At 43.0% G+C, this 19,359-nt stretch overlaps 1 protein-coding gene across 4 annotated transcripts in view; it reads left to right on the top strand.

Moving 5' to 3' along the window:
• Nucleotides 1–2,609: 2,609 nt before the first annotated feature.
• Nucleotides 2,610–19,359, top strand: part of dnmbp (dynamin binding protein) — a 39,668-nt gene continuing 22,918 nt past the window's right edge. The window contains exons 1-5 of one of the 4 annotated variants that reach the window (XM_034570134.1): nucleotides 2,611–3,003; nucleotides 13,096–13,250; nucleotides 13,774–13,896; nucleotides 15,908–16,734; nucleotides 16,777–18,187. In XM_034570134.1, the coding sequence (XP_034426025.1) occupies nucleotides 13,106–13,250; nucleotides 13,774–13,896; nucleotides 15,908–16,734; nucleotides 16,777–18,187 (2,506 nt within the window). In that variant the 5' untranslated portion in view covers nucleotides 2,611–3,003; nucleotides 13,096–13,105. Of the gene's footprint in view, nucleotides 3,004–13,095; nucleotides 13,251–13,770; nucleotides 13,897–14,074; nucleotides 14,108–15,907; nucleotides 18,188–19,359 lie in introns of those variants that run through there. The other 3 variants (XM_034570133.1, XM_034570132.1, XM_034570135.1) reach the window with 3 other exon arrangements.

Genomic DNA, 19,359 nt, shown 5'->3' with positions numbered 1-19,359 from the left:
ATGTGGCGTCAATGAAGCCCACCAGTGGTCGCACAGAGCCAGACACTTCCTACACTGATGTACCCACGTTCATTGACTGACACTGGGGGGACCTGGATTTATTGGAAGTTACAGAACAGACGCTTTCAAAATGAATTGTTCTTTTGTAGCACATGAAGGTCAACATTTTTGGGCTATGTGTCTTTAATTAGACAGTGTTGATGGTGATGACAAATTAAAAAGGGAAATAGTCAAATGTAAAATCTTTTAAAAAATGTTTATTTGGCAATACACATCAATATGTCCTTCTCCGTATGCTGCATTTTAAACACACCTATTTTTGTTAGAGTAATAAAATATATTTTTAAAGTTATATCACTTTTTATAACTTGCCACATGCTGTAAACATGTACTCATACATCTGAATTCATTAACACTTACTGTATATGTCAATGCATCTACAATATATAGTCATTTTCTTTTAAAAGTGAAAGTGTTTATCTGTTTGTTTTTGTAGTTGTTGTTGTTTTAACCTAAATTATCTTCAGCTAGATGCTCTAATATGGCTTATTTCTGACATTGCTTCTCTCTGTGTAACAATCTCTATTTCCCCTGTTAAATAAACTTACAAACATGTAGACAAGTAAAGAAAATACTGATGTAATTGCAACTATTGCTATTTGCAATTATACTGCAGGTGCATTAGTCAATATAGTTTCTAGTAAAAGTTATAAAAATGTTTATTTCAAACACAACTGGCTGATTTGTTTTACTGATCAATAAGTTTAAAAACTAAAAGCTTTTTTGAAGCTTTACCACAGCAAAAGATTTACTTCTAGGGGAATTTTATGGTTGACGACTGAGTCAAAGCCCTTTTGTCCCCCCCCCCCTCCCTTGTCCTGAATACTAAGGTTGACACATGAAAAAAAAAGCTGCACACTGACATGGAATGTGTTGCAGATTTAGGTGTATGTGCATTTCAAAGGTAATAAACCAAGCATGCTGCACAGTGCATGTATCTAGGTGCATATATACTGTATGTGTTTACTGAGGCTGTTTACATGTATGTGTGTTTGAGTGAGACCTGCCCTGGATCTTATTGTTTTCCGAGACAACACACGAGGGGGAAAGCATCCAACTGGCTTCATTTCCTGCTATTGTTCTGCACATAGAAGTTCACATATGAGGAAGCTGTCATTACTGCAGACACAGCAGAAAAACACGATTCAGTGCAACACAACTTGCAATGACAGTGGCTGACGTTACCAAACATATAATCTCTTGTGCAACCACTATGATTTTCTCCACCTTAAAAAGGGCTCTCGTTGTCGTAATGGCTGAAAATCAAAGAGAATCAAAGCCACAAATCTGGGAGCTGGTTACACCTTCCTGCTGAGCGTCAAAAGGCTTTTTTACAGGGAACAATTACACTCCTCTAACCCACAATAGCTACTGCTATTTACTACACTTTTCCTCTGGACACGCTCACACTTCTAACTGTATTAAATATAGGATGATTTCAAAAGATAGCAAAAGCTTTCTTGCCATTTTATATATAATATTAATTCAGAAAAACAATGAAAGGGAAAAGTCTAAGTTCCAGTCCTGGAGAGTGTTACTACTTGGTAGTTGGTCTGGGTGGAGTGGACACAACATGTGCTGACCTGCACAGGAATGAGATCATGAACTGAGGAAACATTTGTGGGTATTTTAGTTCTTTCTCAGCCACAAAAGCAGAGTTTCTTCCTTCCGCACACATGTACTTGCACGCCACTGTATCTAGTGCCATTAAAATAAGAATGTGGATGATAAAATGTCAGCTCTACCGAGACATAACAATTTTACTTAATATTGACGTAGAATGAAATTAGTCAGACTCAACCGTGGTGCTTATTTATGGATTATGGATTTTTCCCCTGGTATATTTTAATGAGGTAACACTATATAAAATATGTGAAAAGTTGCAAACTTAAAGTTTTTTCCCATTCTCTCTGTGAGCCATTCGGTTTCAGAGTGACCAAATGTGTGTTTGTACTTCTTCTTTGTGTTTATTTTTGTTTTTCCTCTTTATTGAGTAAGCCTGGAAAACTTATTTACAGCTTACTTCAACCATGCTGATTTTATAATAATATGTGACGTGTTGCAAACTTAAAAAAAGCCCGATATAAGTTTAGAATGCATGCACTTGAATTCCACTTGTTTTTTTTCATTTTCTGTATGTTTTTGTGTATGCATTATATCATATACTTTGCATTTTCTTAGCAATCAGTCTTGTTTCTAACATTTTATCGTCACTTTATTTCAAATTGACCACATATGTATTACATTCTTTACTTTCTATATGTTTTGTGTATGTATTATATCAAATAATTTGCATTTTCTCAGCAATCAGTCTTGTTTACAACATTTTATCATCCCTCTAATTCCAGATTAACCACCTTTTCTTTTTCTTTACGTTTTTATGTATGTATTATATCAAATACTTTGCATTTTTCCTACCAACCAGTCTCGTTTAGAACATTTTTACTCTCACTCTGATCACACCTCTGTTGTGTATCTGAACTTGAATTTAAAAGAAGTATTTCCAGTCAGGCGGCGGCGGGGGCAGCCTCGGCTCGCAGTGGAAAAAAGTGGGTGTTAGTTTTGTGCAGGCATGGAGAGAGGAGCCGAGAGACCGTGCTGGTGTCTGAGGAGATGACAGCTGATCCCACCGAAGCTCTGCTGTGTCGCCGCACTTTCTTTTCTCCGTCCACACCTTTCTTGACCTTCCTCCTCCTCCTCGTCTTCCTCACGCCGGAATCAAGCGCTTCCTCCCCGGGGGACGATGACTGTGAGCGCCGGTCCTGAGCCGAGGAAGTGAAGCTGCTGGAAAAGTTGTGTGGAGCAAAAAAAAAAAAAAGCAGCTCCGCCACCACCACCACCACCACATCATCATCTTCATCATCATCTGCAGGAGCTGCATTTCTCGTCCGACTGGATTAAAACCGACGTTTTTTTTCGCAGGAGGTGAAAACCGCTGAACAGGTAAGAAAAGCGACGGGAAGGGAGGTGAACGTGTGGGGGTTCGGATCCCAGTGTGTTTACAGAGGAGCGAGGGAGAGAGCCGAGAGCTGCGGGGACTTTAAGTTTGTAAAAACACGTGGATAAGACACACATGACAGTGACATGAGAGGAATACACTGATTTATACTTTATTACATGTTGTTACACACACACACACACACACACACACACACACACACACACACACACACACATGTTTTCGCTTCTATCTTAGTGAAGACACTCATAATACATCCCCTAGCCCCTAACCTTAACCATCCTAACTAAATGCCTAAACCCAATTCTAACCCTAACACCATTGAACAAGTGAGGGCTGGTCAAAATGTCCTCACTCTGTAGGGTCTATGCTTAAAATTGTCCTCACAAAGATATAAGCACAGGAACACACACACACTCACAACTATGAGACGAACTGACCAGTCACGTGAGTTGAATTAGTGATGGCCCTGAACAGAAGTGTGTGTGGGTGTGTGTGTGTGTCCCTAATGGTGGAACAACTGACAGCAGCAGCCACAGGTGACAGAAACAGACACACACACACACACACACATTGAGCTGAGGGAATATTCTGGTCACACACACACGAGCGGTGGTCTGATTCTGTTCTATTCTCTTAATAGAGTCGGACCAATATGGACATTTCAGGCCTGATGCCGATACCGTTACTGTTGAGGGAAACATTTTCAGATACTGATATATCGGCCGATACTTTGTGATATAAAAAACAGAGACACAACGATTTGCTGCTGTTTGAATCCCCCAATCACACACCAGTTCGTCTTCATCCTTCATGTATGTGTGTACCTAAATCCCTCTTGCTTCACTTCCTGCAGAGAAATCTCAAATGCAGGTCATCCACACAGTGCAGACGGGGGGGTATCAGTGTTTTTATTCCACTATCATCAGTTGTGTCTGCCGCTGCATGTTATAGGTTACTGTGCTTCGGCCCTGGCTCACAGCGTAAAAAGGCTTTTCTAGTTTTTACTTTGCTTGCAAGGAAAGTGAAAAGACTTGTGTATTCCCCCTCATCGCCGTCACGCCAGGCAAACTGTCCAGTCAGAGAACCGCTTGTTTAATTACCATCAGAGCATTAGTCAGGTCTCGGTGTCCTTTCCTCTCCTGTTGTTCTGCTTTTGTGGTTAGTGCCTCGTCTGGATTTTGGATGCACATAAACATCCCACTTGCTGAATAATTTAACGCTGGCAACAGGCTCCTGTATCAGCACTTGGCGACAAGGAAACTTGAGATGTTTGTGTCAGTTTGCGTGTATTACATGTCGCACTGTTGCAGTAGCTAAATCCAGCCACAGGCCCTGCAAAGTACAGCTCCAGATCAGAGTGTGATCCAAAATATAATGGAAATAGTAAAAAAATAACATAATCTGGCTCAGATGTTTAAAAATGACCACATTCTTTACATTCTTTGCCGGAGGTGCCGTGTTCGTAAGCTTGGCTCAAGGGGCAGGAGAGTTAATTTGATTTGAACTAGATGTAAAAAGGGGGGAGGGGGAGATTCTCATGAGCAGAGGCATAAATAATTGTAAAAAAACGTGCAATAGTATTTTAAGTTCTGTTAAAGAGACAAAATAGTCGAGGCGCTAACGACTGGATCAGACAAGTGGACGGAGACAAACTTTATCTTCCATGTATGAAGAACGCAGCAGGAGTAAACGTTCAGCACATCGAAGATGGTGTGAGAAGAAGCCGCTGACTCAAATGTTGTTGTCTTTCCTAGTTGACATCTTCATTAGCAGCTTCTACATGTATGGCTCATCACACAGTTTCGTGTCCATCGTGTGTTAGAAATGTCATCAACACGGCCGCTCACCCGCTGTGCAAGGTGTAGACTCATGGTAGCATGAATACAACGGTTCCAAAGTCATTAAACAGTGAGTGTGTGTGATGACCATGCAGGAGTCAGATTCTTTCAAACAAAATGCTCATCAAGTCATGAAATAGTGCCGGATACCCCTCCTACTCCCTCAACATTAATATTACATTCAACGGAGCTATATTTCAGACAATATATGAAACTCACTTGAACCGACCGTCCCTGTGTCACGCCCACTTCACACAGAGACTGGCTACGTTTGTGGAGATGAGAAAATGTGTAGAAACTGTTTTTCAGTCTTTACACAACTTCTTAAACCACTTTTGAATCTTTGAGAAGAGATTGCACAAAGCATGCACCATTATTCCAGGGTGCATGATTGATTGCCTCAAGACTACAGTGAGATGCAGAAAGCAAATCTAAAATGTCCTCCGGTTTCGATACAACAGATACATTTACATTTTGAAGCATTTCTGTAGACTGTCTGCAGTTATGTTGAACTTTTACACTAGACATAAGCTTATTTAATCATGCACTATTATTACTGAAAGTGAGAGCAATCTCTGTATGTGACTGACACCACAGTCGTTTGGGCAGTTTGGCTGAATTCCTATGGGCGTGGATAACAATCCCCTGTATAGATTATTCCAGATAAATAAGAGCTGATTCACAAACACGTGAGCTTCACCATCAATTGCGATTACGAGAACTCATTGAAGCAGTTAGGCTTTGCCACATTGGCCGTCTCTTCTTCGTGTCCTGAGTTCAACCTGAATTGCCTAAAAGCTTGGGAAGAGGATTAAGAATTTCTGTGACTGGGTGGATTTTTCCAACACATATTTATTCTCTCTGCGAGCACGTCGTGGTGTGATTCCAGCGGAGAGATCGGTTATGTAACAGCTCATGTGCAAACTATTAGGGATCGGTCGTGCTTTAGGGGTGCGGCATATCCTCGGGCACCTCTGGGGTCCTCTCAGGGAAAACCCTGCGCTGTCCAAACAGACCCTGTTGTATCTGTGACAACGCAGCCTCGGCCCTCTGAGCTCAGACGTCTGAGCGCTCCTCCTCGCTGTGGAAATGTTTATTCAAAAAAGGAGCAGTTCCACCCAGAGTGTTTCTACTTATGTATGTGTGTGTCATACAAGCCATTGATATTCAACACATGCTTGTTTGGGAGAGGGAACAGAGAGACCGAAATGGGAGTTTTATGGAGTTATGGGAAGAAAGTCAGGATATAAAGGCGTTTGAGAAAGAAGCACATGCCCTGGAGGAGTCTCTGCATTGCTCGCTGCACTGCAGAGATGCTGGAAAGACCAAGGAGGGTTTTCCCCTGCAACAAACATCCAAACGCGACTTTTGTATTCGCTCTAATGTTCTTTTCAGCTCTTTTCTATCTCAGCTCCTGTAAATAAGCAAAAAAGCAGAGCTACAGTCCTTAAACTACACGATCATCAACAGAAGGACATTTTGCTGTGTCTTAACCAAGGTTTTATCCGGAGTGGAGAAACAGAATGAACAAGACAGGACTGGCTGCAGAGATTCCGAGGGCTGGACATTTAAACAGAGATAATAGATGGGCTTGCCCTGCCCTGACTCAGTGTAGTTATCACACCCTTCACACTAGAACAGTGAAACATGTCTCATGCTGAGTTTTATTCTTGTTGTCTGCAAAGTTTACTCTCACAAACAGATTCTTCCTTCCTAATCAGAGAAGTCAACATCCTGTATTTTAAATAGAAGGAACGGTACTTTCCATTTCCCCCCGTAAGCAACGTAGCCTGAATGACTTCACGTGGCCAATAAAATCAGATGATAAGAGCCTTTCACAGACAAACAATGCAGAAAAGATGAGCATTTATGTTCTTTATTCGACTTCTATATATTTGGTTGTATGTGTTTTCATGGTTAAATTGTAAAATATCAAGCCTCAATTACATTCCTTTGAGAAGCTCTAAGGAACCATTGCCATTAATTTAAAATATATTGGCAGATATATCGATATCTGCATTTTTTAAGGGGTCATCCCTCAAAAATGAAGATGGCCTTGTGACAAAATAGGCTTTGTTTCAATAGAATTTAGTAGTTTCTATTGAAATGCAGAATGGGCACATGCAGGGCACAGTACAGTTTGCCCGCATGCTTTTGCAACCATTTCTCTCTGTCTTCACATGTTTGTGTGGAAGAGACGGCTTCGCGAAATATTTCGACAGAGTTTGGCATCTTTAGGCGTTTGACTCAGCTGGCCAGATGTGTTCTTTTCATCCAGCTGCCTGACGCCACACAGCACTGCCTCATCTGGTTGAAATACACTTTGAAGCCAGACTGATCTCCTCACTGTCCTTCCTTTGACTTGTTGTTTAGAGCAATGACATTAGATCGTAACATGGCACCAGAATGTGTCTTTATCTTAGGGGGTTGATGCTTGGAAGGGACAGTTGATCAAGGACGAGACCTCACCCCCAGGGCTGCAATTCAATCCAGAACATTTCCTGGTATATGTGCACTAGAGTTAGGGAGAGGTTAGTTGAGTGATAGAGTTTGTTTGGTAAACTTAACCAATTAAAGATATAATATGTAACAACTCTTCATTAAAATGTCAATAAAGGACGAGACCTAGGTGATATATTTTGATGACTATGTTTAAACCCAGAGAAATCCACAGTTTGGTTCAAGTTAACAGGATGTTTCCCTTTGGTAGCTTTTTAATTATTTGGGGAAAACAAGAACTCCCATGATCCCACGCTGCTTCACAACATCCTCAAACAACATCATCAGGTTATTATCAAACTATATTTTGAAGACAAATATTTTGTAGACCAGATATATATTGAGAGAATAATCGATGATTAGAAGTTCAGTGGATTGGACCTCCCATCCAGCCTGAAACTAAATCATCTCATATGGTTTCTGTGTGTGCACTGTCTGACAAATGATTTACTGTCGCACTGCATAAAGTGTTATGCTCGTTCAGATCTCACCCAGTTCATACCACAGGGGGGGGGTCTCTGACTCTATAAACACATGGTTAAAAAACCCACATGACTTGTGTTGACAACTGTCGGAGCCTCCTAATTTGCCCCCTCCCCCCCCCCCTCCTCGTCACATGTGCTGAAACAGTAGACGGTCAAAAGGAAAAGCGACAGATGTCCCATAGAACCGTGCGATACCCGTCCACCTGCTTTCGGTGATGTTGTTTGGAGGTGAGGGCTTTTCAGTGGACTCAGCATTCTGGACGGCAGGGCTCCACTGCAGCACAGTAAACAACCAGTATCAAAAGATGCCAGCTGTCATCCAGCTCACTCCAGAGGCTTCTACCAGTCTGTGTGTGTCTGTGTGTGCCCGTCTGCCATTTCAGGATAAATGAATAGGTTGAATGGCACATGGTTTCTGTGCGAGCGCGGTCCTGGCAGGCAGACAGATAATGAGGCAGCAGCTTCATTGTTGGCATCAAGTGACTCTGCTGAATAAAAGATACAGACAGTCAGCAGATCCCACTTCCTCCCGTCTGCATCCACAACAACACTGGTTCGACATTCACCTACTGTACCTGTACAGGCAGGAGGGGTTGAGTCAGAGCTGCACCAGTTAGTTACGCAGGAATGTGTGGAGGAAATAAAGCTAAAGTCTCATGGATCCAATTGTCGGTTTCCTGATCAAATTACCATGTAAATTTTAAATATTGAACTATAATTACACAAACTGAAATGTCTGGACCCAATTTTCTGGACATTGTGCGGAGTTTGTCTTTCACATATGAAGAATTTAGCCGGAGATTGTCCAGGTCAGACAAAAAAACAGGAGAGTTTCCAGAACATTCAGTTGAGGGGAGGCTCCCTGAGCAGCCTGACATTACGAATACATTCTGCCAAGGGAAGCTTTTTGTTTACAGCAAATCGACACTGACGTTAAAGGCTCCTGAATTTCGTACTATGTCGTGTTAGACAACAAGGAAACATCTTTCAAAATGTCTGTGGGAAGTCACACACACGGATCCACATGCACGGATAGTTTAGTAAAAGGCGATCATGGTCCCAGAGCAACGTCTCAGGTCACAGTTGTTGCTTTGTCCCACTGTCAGCTGCGAGATGTGTGTGTGTAGATATACTCTGTGTTTGTGTGTGTGTGTGTGTGTGTGTGTGTGTGTGTGTGTGTGTGTGTGTGTGTCAGCTGTTGATTTAGCTGTCTGCCGTAATCCTGTTACTTTCTCCAGGACTGTGCCAAGTGGAACACACTAGTCTCAGTCACTGTGTCTCATTCACCCTCTCGCCCTAAAAACACCAGTAACCACTGTTGTTGTCATGAGTATTTTATGTGATTAAATATACTTAGTACTCAGTGATTAAAGTAACTTTTATTAATCAGGAGCTTGTTTGAGTGTAGTCAGTCTCGATCAGAGTCCCACTGCTTATCAGGAACTCATAAATCATAACAGAGGAGACGCCTGAGGATCTTTCCGTCTGTAAAGTGTACTTTGTACTTTTCCAAGACTTGACAAACATTTAAACACTCACTCCTCCACTTGATGAATTATTTGTGGAGACAGTTTCTCGATTCAGTTTCCACACTAAGGTTTGATGACAGTTTTCTGGTTGCATCTTATTTGAAATGTTTCCTGCCGGCTTCTCTCGACGTGACCATGTTTTTCCCTCTCGTTCTCTTTCCCCTCTCCAAACAAAGTGTTCTCCAGCTGGAGCTGTGATGAGTCACAGTGAGTCTCTGACAAACTGAAACATGAAACCTATGATGCACATTTTGCAACAGAAAGGTTGAGGGGAAAGTCCTTTTTTCACAGGAATCCCAACATATCTGAAAATATGTTCACATTATTTTTGTATTATCCCAAATCCCAAATTAATCTTTAAAGCCACCAATTTTAATCTCTACAGTGGAAATGCAATAGTGGCCGAAGACGTGTTTTAACTGGAGCTGATGTTACAGTAATATAGAAACTAATAACTGGAGAACCATGTTAATCATACACTGGCTTTAGGGATGACAACATGCCAGCTCCCTACAAGTGAAACCAAATTATCTTGATTGCCTCCTGGTGGATGGCTGCAGTGTAGGTCCTAAACTCAGCCTGCTCCATGTTAGTTGATGGGACATGGACCAAACACATCAATCAGTTTTTCTCAAAGATGGTTTCACACTGCTGTATGTTCAAGTGTTTCTTTTATGGTACGTTTGGTTTTAATTAGTTACTGGGATGAAACGTCATTGGTCGAGCGTGTGTATTGGTGAGACCTCGATGTCGTAGCTCCATCACCCAGTCACTACTGCGCAGATTCTTGCTCCAAAGGAATTCATTGGTGCAAGGTGGATTTTTTCATATTTGGGATATTTGGCCTTTATTTCTGGATAGTGAAAGCAAGTCTTTGTGTCATATGGATGTGTTTGTGCTGGTGTGTGTAAAATGTTTTGTACATTTGTTGCCTTTCATTTGTGGCTCGTAACGTCGTCCTCTGTGTGTTCATGACATCCCATGTCTGACTTGACACATGAAGATTTTACTCCGGCACATTTACTGTGTCGATCCTTTGCAAACTACATTAAACTGCTGTACGGAGCCACAGACTCACTGGATACCTGATCTTTGCTGCCATGATGTCAAGAGATGCGAGTTGAGGCCGAGCACGGGGGCCTTTGACACACTGACACACCCATAAATAACACTAAGGAGCTTGTCTGGCTGGAGGCAGATCTCAGGATTAACTTGAAGAAAGCTGCAGCAAGTCAGTGATTCTCTACAGGTCCTGACTGTTGTCAGGTAGAAAGAATCCCAGCTTCCTGGGTGTTGGTTTAAGCTCAGCTGTGGCGGTGAGGGAGGAAGGCAGGAAGGGAAATTCTATCCCTGTATTCATCCTCTGGAAATCAGATGTAGAGGATGTGATTATACGGTTAGTTTGTGATTACACAGGACAGTTGCGGTGCAGATTATAGATATTATTTTAAGAAATATTGTAACACCATCCAATAAAAGTCACTTAAGTCATGGTTTCATGCGCGTACATTTCTCCTATAAAAGAACCAGTGCTTAAACATCACTGATTTACATTTGAATTTTCAAAATGGCGCATTCATTTGTTGTAGTGATTATTTGGAGGCTTTGCGTAGGAGAAATAGAGCAGAGACTTTCTGCTTTCATATCTATAATAAACAATGCATGTGATATTTTTAAAATGCAAATCCAAGTCAATCGAAAAATGGTTTCACTTGTGGTTTCTAAAGTGCTTTTTGCAATAATTATCTGTGTGGTGTGAGCATCTGGTATATTCACTTTGAATATATGTAAAAACGCTCAGTGTATAACATGTAATGTGTCTCACATGAAATCAGTTCATGTAAAGTAATTCTAAGTTCACACCAGTTGTATTTGTGATAGAAAAGGACAACACAGGAAGTAATGAAAGAAGCCAACACATATTCTTAAAATGAGGATAGTGTCATTAACATGATAACTGAAGCCAATTCTAAAATGAAAATAAACAACGGTCAACTTTGTGTCTTTCCCAAATGCACAGACTCCCTGTTTGTGCTCATTGCCTGCTGTAATTTCCAGCGCTCTCATTGGACGCCTCCCTTTGGCTTGCATCAGTTAAAGCCTTGGCTGACGTTCCGATGTGGCGTTAACACAACCTGCCACACACTGAACAGTGAGAGCCATCTTAAAGGTTGAGCTGAACAGTACTGCTTAACCATCATTGAGAAGGAAGCAATTACACACACGCCCACACTCTCCCTGCTTTCCTCTCTTAATGCTGCTCATCTATCCCCTCTGTCTACCTCCACCTCCACATCCAGGAGACCCTGAGCTGTGTCTCTTCCCAGAGACTGTGACTCTTTACTGGGCTCGAGTTCTGTTCCTCTGCCACCCTCGGCTCCATGAGCCCACACAGAGGCCCCATTGATTGTGGTAAACTGCAGCCCTGTTCTCTCATTTCCCGTCTCTTTCAGAGTGTCCATCCACACCTGTGGTTAGTTTTGTCCTCAGATAATGACACACGAGGGCTGATGAATTACTAAATTTAATACATTTTGTGTGTGTGTGTGTGTGTGTGTGTGTGTGTGTGTTCATTTTGCTGATAGGTGAAGGTGTCAGCAAAGCAGCAGACATTTTAAAAAGCTTTCTTATGTGTTGTGAGTTAGTAATGCACATAGTTGTTTTCAAACCTAAGGCTTCTCCTCACCCATAATAATGTATTTTGATTATATTGTGTTTATTTATTAATGCAAACTCTTCCAGAGTCAGACATGCAAACACAGTTTTCTTCCAAACTAGAGCTTTGCTCATTTAAAAAGAGCTTGAGTTGGTCGATGTGATTATATTCATCTGGAATCGGAAAATTGGGAGTGGGGAAAGCAACAGTTTTGATATAGTTATTCAACTCAAAAGGATGTGAAACATTAGTTTCCCTCTTGCACAGATGTTCCATTTTGATATCTTTGCATACTGACCGATACCAAGTAGCGATCCCTTATGAGTTGTTAACAGCTGTCTGCTTCTACAGCTGTATGCTTCTATCCCTGTGTGGAAGTGATGATTGATATCATTGTTGTATCGCCTGGCTCAGTTTAAAGCTTTTGAAAAAACAATACATACAGAGGATGAATGTCATAGAACTTCATTTATTATCTAGTTTGATAGTCATAACTGAAAAAGAACACAAATTATTAAATGCACCACAATGACAACAATGTGAAACCTATATACTTTATAGACCTGGTATCCGATGGGTATAGATTTGCGTACTCGTTTGCCCGACCCAGCATTTTCGTCAGTATCGGAGGAATTTCCGATGTTGGTATTGGTATTTTGCAACTGCAAAACTACTGCGTGACCAGACTGTCCATCCCTGAAACTTCTTTACACATAATAAATCAGAGAAACAGGAGAAGGATAAATGGGTGTTGAGGAATGTCCTTCAGCCTTCTTAAGTACAGCTCTCTGTTTTGCGATTCTCCTTCTTTTGTCCCTCTTCTCTGTCGCAGGTTTCTCACGCTCTCACTTCCCCTTTCATTTTGTAATGGTTGCTCTCTGTGTGAGGCATCTGTTGGTCTGTATGGTGACGAGTTTGAATAGCACCACTGTTTCTTATTATAGACCGACACATGTTGCCTCATGGGAAAGACATTCATCCTGAAACACTCTTATTGAAGTTTAGCATTTTTACTCGTTCCATTTGAATATAAAAACATTTTTTCTGTCTGTTTCTGGGTCTGCAGGTTATGAGTGATGGAAGCAGGGTCGGTGGTGCGTGCCGTGTTCGAGTTCCTCCCCAGTGTCTCTGAGGAGCTGCCACTCTTCCCCGGAGATGTCATCGAGGTGCTAAGTGTCGTTGACGAGTTCTGGTTGCTTGGTAACAAAGATGGTGTCACAGGTAATATGTCAGGTTTCATTATCACTGTAAAATAAAGCCTACAGTACATATGGTTGAGAGTCTTTTCAAGTGAGAGAGAGACAGGTGCAGAAGAAGAGATAAACCAGCAGTTATGTTTGGCTGATAGATTATGTGTGTGTGTGTATCATTGTTCCCTTGCTTCCTCTGCACTCAAAGGATCAGCCTCTAAGAAATCCTCTTCGGTTTTTCAGCCGAGCGCCACTTAAGATGATAAAGGGGAATCCCTCTGAAAGGAAGTGCAGAGGGGAAGTGAGTGTGGGCTTGCTCCTCCGCTCCTGGAAAACACAGATGATATGAAGACATTTATAACTTGACTTATCTGGAAACATGAAGTAGCCTTTGTTACGGTGCAAGATGTTGACATACATGCAGGAGACACATAGAGTAACAGACGTTCTGAAGATGAACAATTGATGGAGTGATTCTTTTCTCCAGGACACAGAAGTAGAGGCGTTCTTCGTTGTAATCAACTGTGTTTTTCCTCTTTCTGTCCCGTCCGCAGGTCAGTTTCCCAGCACCTTTGTGGAGGAGGTTACCATTCCCAGCACCAAGACTGGAGAAAGACTCTATGTGTGCATCAGTGATTTCAGCTCAGCCGAGCCGAGCAAACTGTCACTGAAGAGAGGTATGGACATGCTGCACAAGCTCATACAGACGATGCTGACTTTTAAAATAACAATTGAAAATACAGCTCAGTCCCATTCTTACATCTTTTTCACTGGATACTAGATGTAACTCTTGCCAAACACTGTATTGTAAGTAGCTCTAATAGTAACTCTAATGGAGCGTGTTCTCTCACTCAGCTTAACGCTACTTGTTGATGTCCTTGCGCTCAGGTAAATTCTTTGTTGTGTGTTGTAGTGTAGATGTTTTGTGTCGGACCTTGTTGTGTGACCATAGACTGTAAACAAAGATGGACGACAAGACTTCACTTCATCCTGTTGTACAAAAATGAAGCCAAAATATCCCGGATATGAGATTTGTGATTAAAGTATTTAATGTGAACTTTGATTTTTAGTTTGGTCCATGCCACATCCGTTAACATGGAGGAGGTGGAATTTAAGATCTATACTGCAAGATGTTTGGCTTCGTTTTTTGGAGCTGTCGTGTCATCCATCTTCATAAACAGTCTATGGGCCTGACAGTCACATTGACTGTTACCTTGTCTCCACTGCCACAAACTGTAAGCAACCTACTCAACTTGAGTTGAAGCCAGTTTTGAAAATTCAGTTTTATATTATACTATACAAGTAGCGATTCGACAACATAAGAGTCAAAAGACAAGATAAAAACTATGTTATTTTATTGTTATAGTCATCTTCTTATTCTTACAAATCAATTGACAAACAGGTTCTAATGTAACAAATCAGCCCTGATTGGATTGATCACAGTTAATGGAGACAAGGCAAGGCAAAGGTAGCTTACAGGCAATATGTGCATGTTATTTACATGATCAGAGGATTTTATTTTAACTCAAAGAAAGTTTCATCTAAGAATGAAACCTGTGACATCACTGCTCTAAAGTCTGGTTGAAAAACTGATGCCATGACACAGGAGTAAAATCTAAATCTATTGGTTTGCTCAAGGCCATTCATGAGACATTAATTCTGATTCTGATTCTGAATCTGATTAATTCTTTACTTCTCCTATGATTTTGTCAAAGACACATTGATGACAAAATATACTAGCATAGTTAGTTCCCAAATGTCCCCACTAGATGTCCCCACATACCAAGCTAAGTCTGCCCTGCAGCAGACTGACTGTTTAGTTTTTTATCACATTTCACATTGGTTGTTTTTTTCTTCTGGTTTTTCATCCAACAAAACTTTCAGCTGTACAACACTGATGTCTGCAGCAATCCTTCACATTGGTAAAACCTTTTATTGATGTATTGTGGTGTCAGCAGATGTACTAGAAGTAGTAGTAGTAGAAGTACTAGTTGTGATGATCATAGCTGTACTATTGTGAAAAGCCACATTTGTATTGTAGAATCACTGCTGGATATATTGGAACATGATAAGTTCACAATGGGTCGACTGTGTCAAATAATCAATCAACAATTCTTTCAGTGCACTTTTCATTTATTGTTGTATTTATTATTTCTACCTGGACAAATTTCCCAGTAACAACATTCCAGTTGGTCATAAATAAGCAACGTTTCCTGGCTGCGTAGGAAACAAAAGGGAACGAGTCCTACCGTCTGTCTGAGAGTAGAAATGTTCGTTTCCTGTATCATTTTCCATGGTCCTACTGACAGAGTTCCAGGTTTGGGCTCCGACACAATGGGAGGTGGAGCCGCAGGTCTTTGGAATGTGACCTCCGTGACTTTCTGGCTGACCAGAACCACATTCCCGTAATCCCAGATTCTCCAGATAAATTAGCAGCAGCACAGACTCAAGTGAAGTTGTTGGAAAAAAAGCAATAATAAAGGCACTTTGAAACTTTAGCGGTTTTAATGTGACACTACCTGATATCAGATCAAAATGAAATAAATCAGTTATTAGGATCTATGCAAACCTCACCTTGCAGGCTCCAACACAAGCACAAACTCCTAGGTATGTCTTAAAGTTTTCTTTGATGTGACTCCTGTAGTAGTACGAATATTTAATTGCATTCTTTATTCTTTGTCTTTGTAGGTGATGTGGTAGTTGGAGAAGTAGGAGGGCCCACGGACCTCGGGGAAACATGGCAACGTGGCTGTAACGTCTGGGGCGTCCGTGGTCTCTTCCCCACGTCGTGCGTGAAGGATCTGAACCTGTCCGGACGCTCCAGGCAGCTGTCTGAACGCTCAGCTCAGGCCCAGGCTTCGGAGCTCCCACCTTACGCCCTCGGCCAGGCCCGGGCCCTCATGAGTCTCCACGCACAGCTTAATGAGGAGCTGGACTTCCGAGAGGGCGACCTGATCATCATCACGGGCCTGCCCGAGCCGGGATGGTTCCAGGGGGAGCTGGAGGGTCGCAGGGGAATCTTCCCAGAAGGGTTTGTGGAGCTCCTCGGCCCCCTTCGGTCTCCACAGGAGCCTGCGGACTGCCAGTATCTGAACGAAGGCCCTCAACAATTCAGCTACGAGGATCCCTATGATGCAGGAGAGGGTGCTGAGGAGGGTGCGGAGGAAGAAAGGGACGTTTTTCTGAGGGAGGAAGAGGAGCAGAGGGAGGATGTAGTCGAAGGAGAAGAAGAAGAAGAAGAGGAGGAAGAGGAGGAGGAGGAGGAGGAGGAGGAGGAGGAGGAGGAGGGTGTCTACGGAGTAGCAGTGTACGAGTTCCGGGCCATGGAGCAGGGGGAGTTGGACTTTGATGTGGGAGATCGCATTCGTGTTATAAGCACTTTGGAAGACGGTTGGCTGGAGGGGGAGCTGAGAGGGCTACGTGGTATTTTTCCGCATCGTTTCATCAAACTAGAGGAAGACGGAGAGAAAACTGCGGAGGAAACCAACATAGTTGAACCAGAAGAAGACAAGGAGAGCTGCTGTACGTCTGAATACAGCTCAGATCATTTGTGTCCCAATGGGTCGGAGAATGATCCTGAATGGAGGCCGTACGAGGATCATACCGTGTGGGACCTGGATTACTTCGAGAAAACCGAGGAGCAGAGGTGGCAAAATGAAAACAAAGGTGCTGGGGCTCAAACTAACAGAAGAGTGCAGAGAGAAGGGGGTAGCAGACCTGACTCTGAGCCACGTAGACCTGTCGCTCTGGTGCAAAGAGGGCCAGAGAGACCCAAATCCAGTCCTCCAGCAAGGCCCAGACTCCCGCCTCGGCCGAGCCTGCCCGCACGTAGCCGCCGGCACCAAGGCACAAATCGCTCCAACTATACTAATGGTAACAATCGACTGTCACAGCCCAAACGCTCACATAGTCTAACTCTGCCTAGCACTCAGCACGGTTGGTCTAAAGACAGCAGATTCTACCAGAGGCCACCAGCGGATGTCGGCAGCACCAGTAAAAGAAGTGCCACACTCGGCCAAACTTTGATTAACCTTGTTGAGGGCCACAGACAGAAGAAGTTAACTCGCCATGGCAGCGTCAGTGATGCTGATATGATGATGAGCAGTGCCGAGGCACGGACACATTCCCAGCAGACCGTGCGTGGCTCCAACGGGTTAATGCCGACATCCATCACCTTGGATGCCCTGGCGACCTCAGCCAGTAATCTGGAGGCCAAGCTCTCCCAGCAGCTTTTTGAATTTGAGAAAAGCTTGACGTCTTCATTAAGTGATTCTTACATGAGTTCTGATGCCTCATCTGCAGGTGACCTGAACCAACAGTCCCACATCTCACGACACTTTTCTATACTGGAGTATAGCAATGAAAGGGATATTATCCGAGGCTCCTCACATTCCCCCGTGTCCGACCTCTTGCAGTCACACGCTTCTTCCGTGCTGGAGAGGCGCAGGACCCTCCGCCCTCCTCCTCCTCGTCCGAGAGTCCTTCGTCCCGCAGCCCGAGCAGCATACAAACCAGCCCGCCCTGCTCCACGTCCACCCCCACGTTGCCCGAGACAAAATACTGCTCCTCCAGCGAGCAGCCCTCTCACCAGCAGCCCCATCTTCTACAGCCCTGACGAACAGGCTGTAACCCTTCTCGATCAAATAACAGAGGGACAGGCTGAGTTCGGCGACCTCGCAGCCGCCCAAGAACGTGAGATCCAGAGCCAGCTGGAAGCTGAGAAGGAGCTGGAGAGAGAGATGGAGTTGGAGAGTCAGACACAGAGGGAAGAGGAGGAGCGATACCAGCTGCTGCTACGGCTACAAGAGGTGGAACACGACATGGAGGCGTACGCGCACACGGCGGAGGAACTCAGGGCCATGTTGGAGGAGGAGGAGGACGAGACGGCCCGCATGCAAGCCTTGGAGAATCTGGAGTTCTGCAACTACACGCTGGAGACACTGGCCCTGGAGCAGCAGCAGCTTCAAGGTAAGAGTGCTGGAGCGTGGACTGAGAGTGGGAGACATGTTTTGGGGAAATGTCATGCCTTTATTAGAAAGTGCACGGTAATAAGATGACAGGAAATGAAAGGAGAGAGAAGGGGATAATACTCAAGAAAGGTGCCCCACTGAGGGAACGTTCAGGCTGCTTAACCCTTAGGCTACAAGGGCATTTGGGAGTTTATATGGAACCAAAATTGTTGTAGAGATGAAGAAATCATGATAAACTTAAAGATATTGGATGGAACAATATATTCACGAAGGTATTAGTTCATATGGCGATGAATAAAATATTCTCTACGATACTCAGAGGACATTTGAATATCAAAATGGATCAAATGTAGAGTTTAACAATGCCAAACATTAAACACACATGTTGAACACAAGTTGAATTTGTTTCAGGTGATGTCATCGTTTACTTCTGAGGTTCTGTTGCCTGCAGGTTCGTTCACAAGACAAAATATAATATGGCAGGAATCTAAAAATGAGACCTCAGTGCTTAACAGACTTCCTCTTTGACTTGTTTTGATTCCTCTGTCACACGAACGCACAAACTGTTTATTTAGCATCCACTGTGAATGATGGAAACAAAGACGTCCTTATTTACCGTCCACAGCGGAAGAAGGACTGTGTATTTGGGTCCATGGTTATCATAAGGATGCATATGTGTGTGTGTGCATGGAGGAATTGGCCTATTTTCTCTTAAATCTAGAAATATTTTGTTGCAGAATCAGTCGGTTGCTGTTGAACAACGTGAGGATTCACTTGCAGTTGTGCTTCAGAGGTTCTTTGATCAATCTCTCTCCTTGTGATCAATATATTTGACGAATCCAATAATCACAAGCTTAATAAAATGTTCCTCACATACAAATGTTAATTCGAAACTTCACAATCAGCCAAAGCTAATTAGCTCGGATTTGTTTTTGCCATCTCGTGCATCCTAGGCAGCCCAACACTTTTTCACATAGGTACGAAGTGCATTCCTGGAAATAGCGAGAGGTCGAGCAATGCACACGGGCCTCTGTCTCTTTTTTCCACTCTCTCTATTCGTCTCTCTCTATCCAAATGTCCTCCCTCCTTCTCTTTCCTCAGACCTCCGTCTTTCTGCACCTTACTCCATCATCTGTTCTTTTCCAAAAGCAGTAAGGAAACTGGAGACAC

The sequence above is a fragment of the Hippoglossus hippoglossus genome, chromosome 19 (genome assembly GCF_009819705.1).
Source record: "Hippoglossus hippoglossus isolate fHipHip1 chromosome 19, fHipHip1.pri, whole genome shotgun sequence".
Lineage (NCBI taxonomy): Eukaryota > Metazoa > Chordata > Actinopteri > Pleuronectiformes > Pleuronectidae > Hippoglossus > Hippoglossus hippoglossus.
Note: the sequence above shows the minus strand (reverse complement) of the source record. Positions and strands in the feature narration are given on the sequence as shown.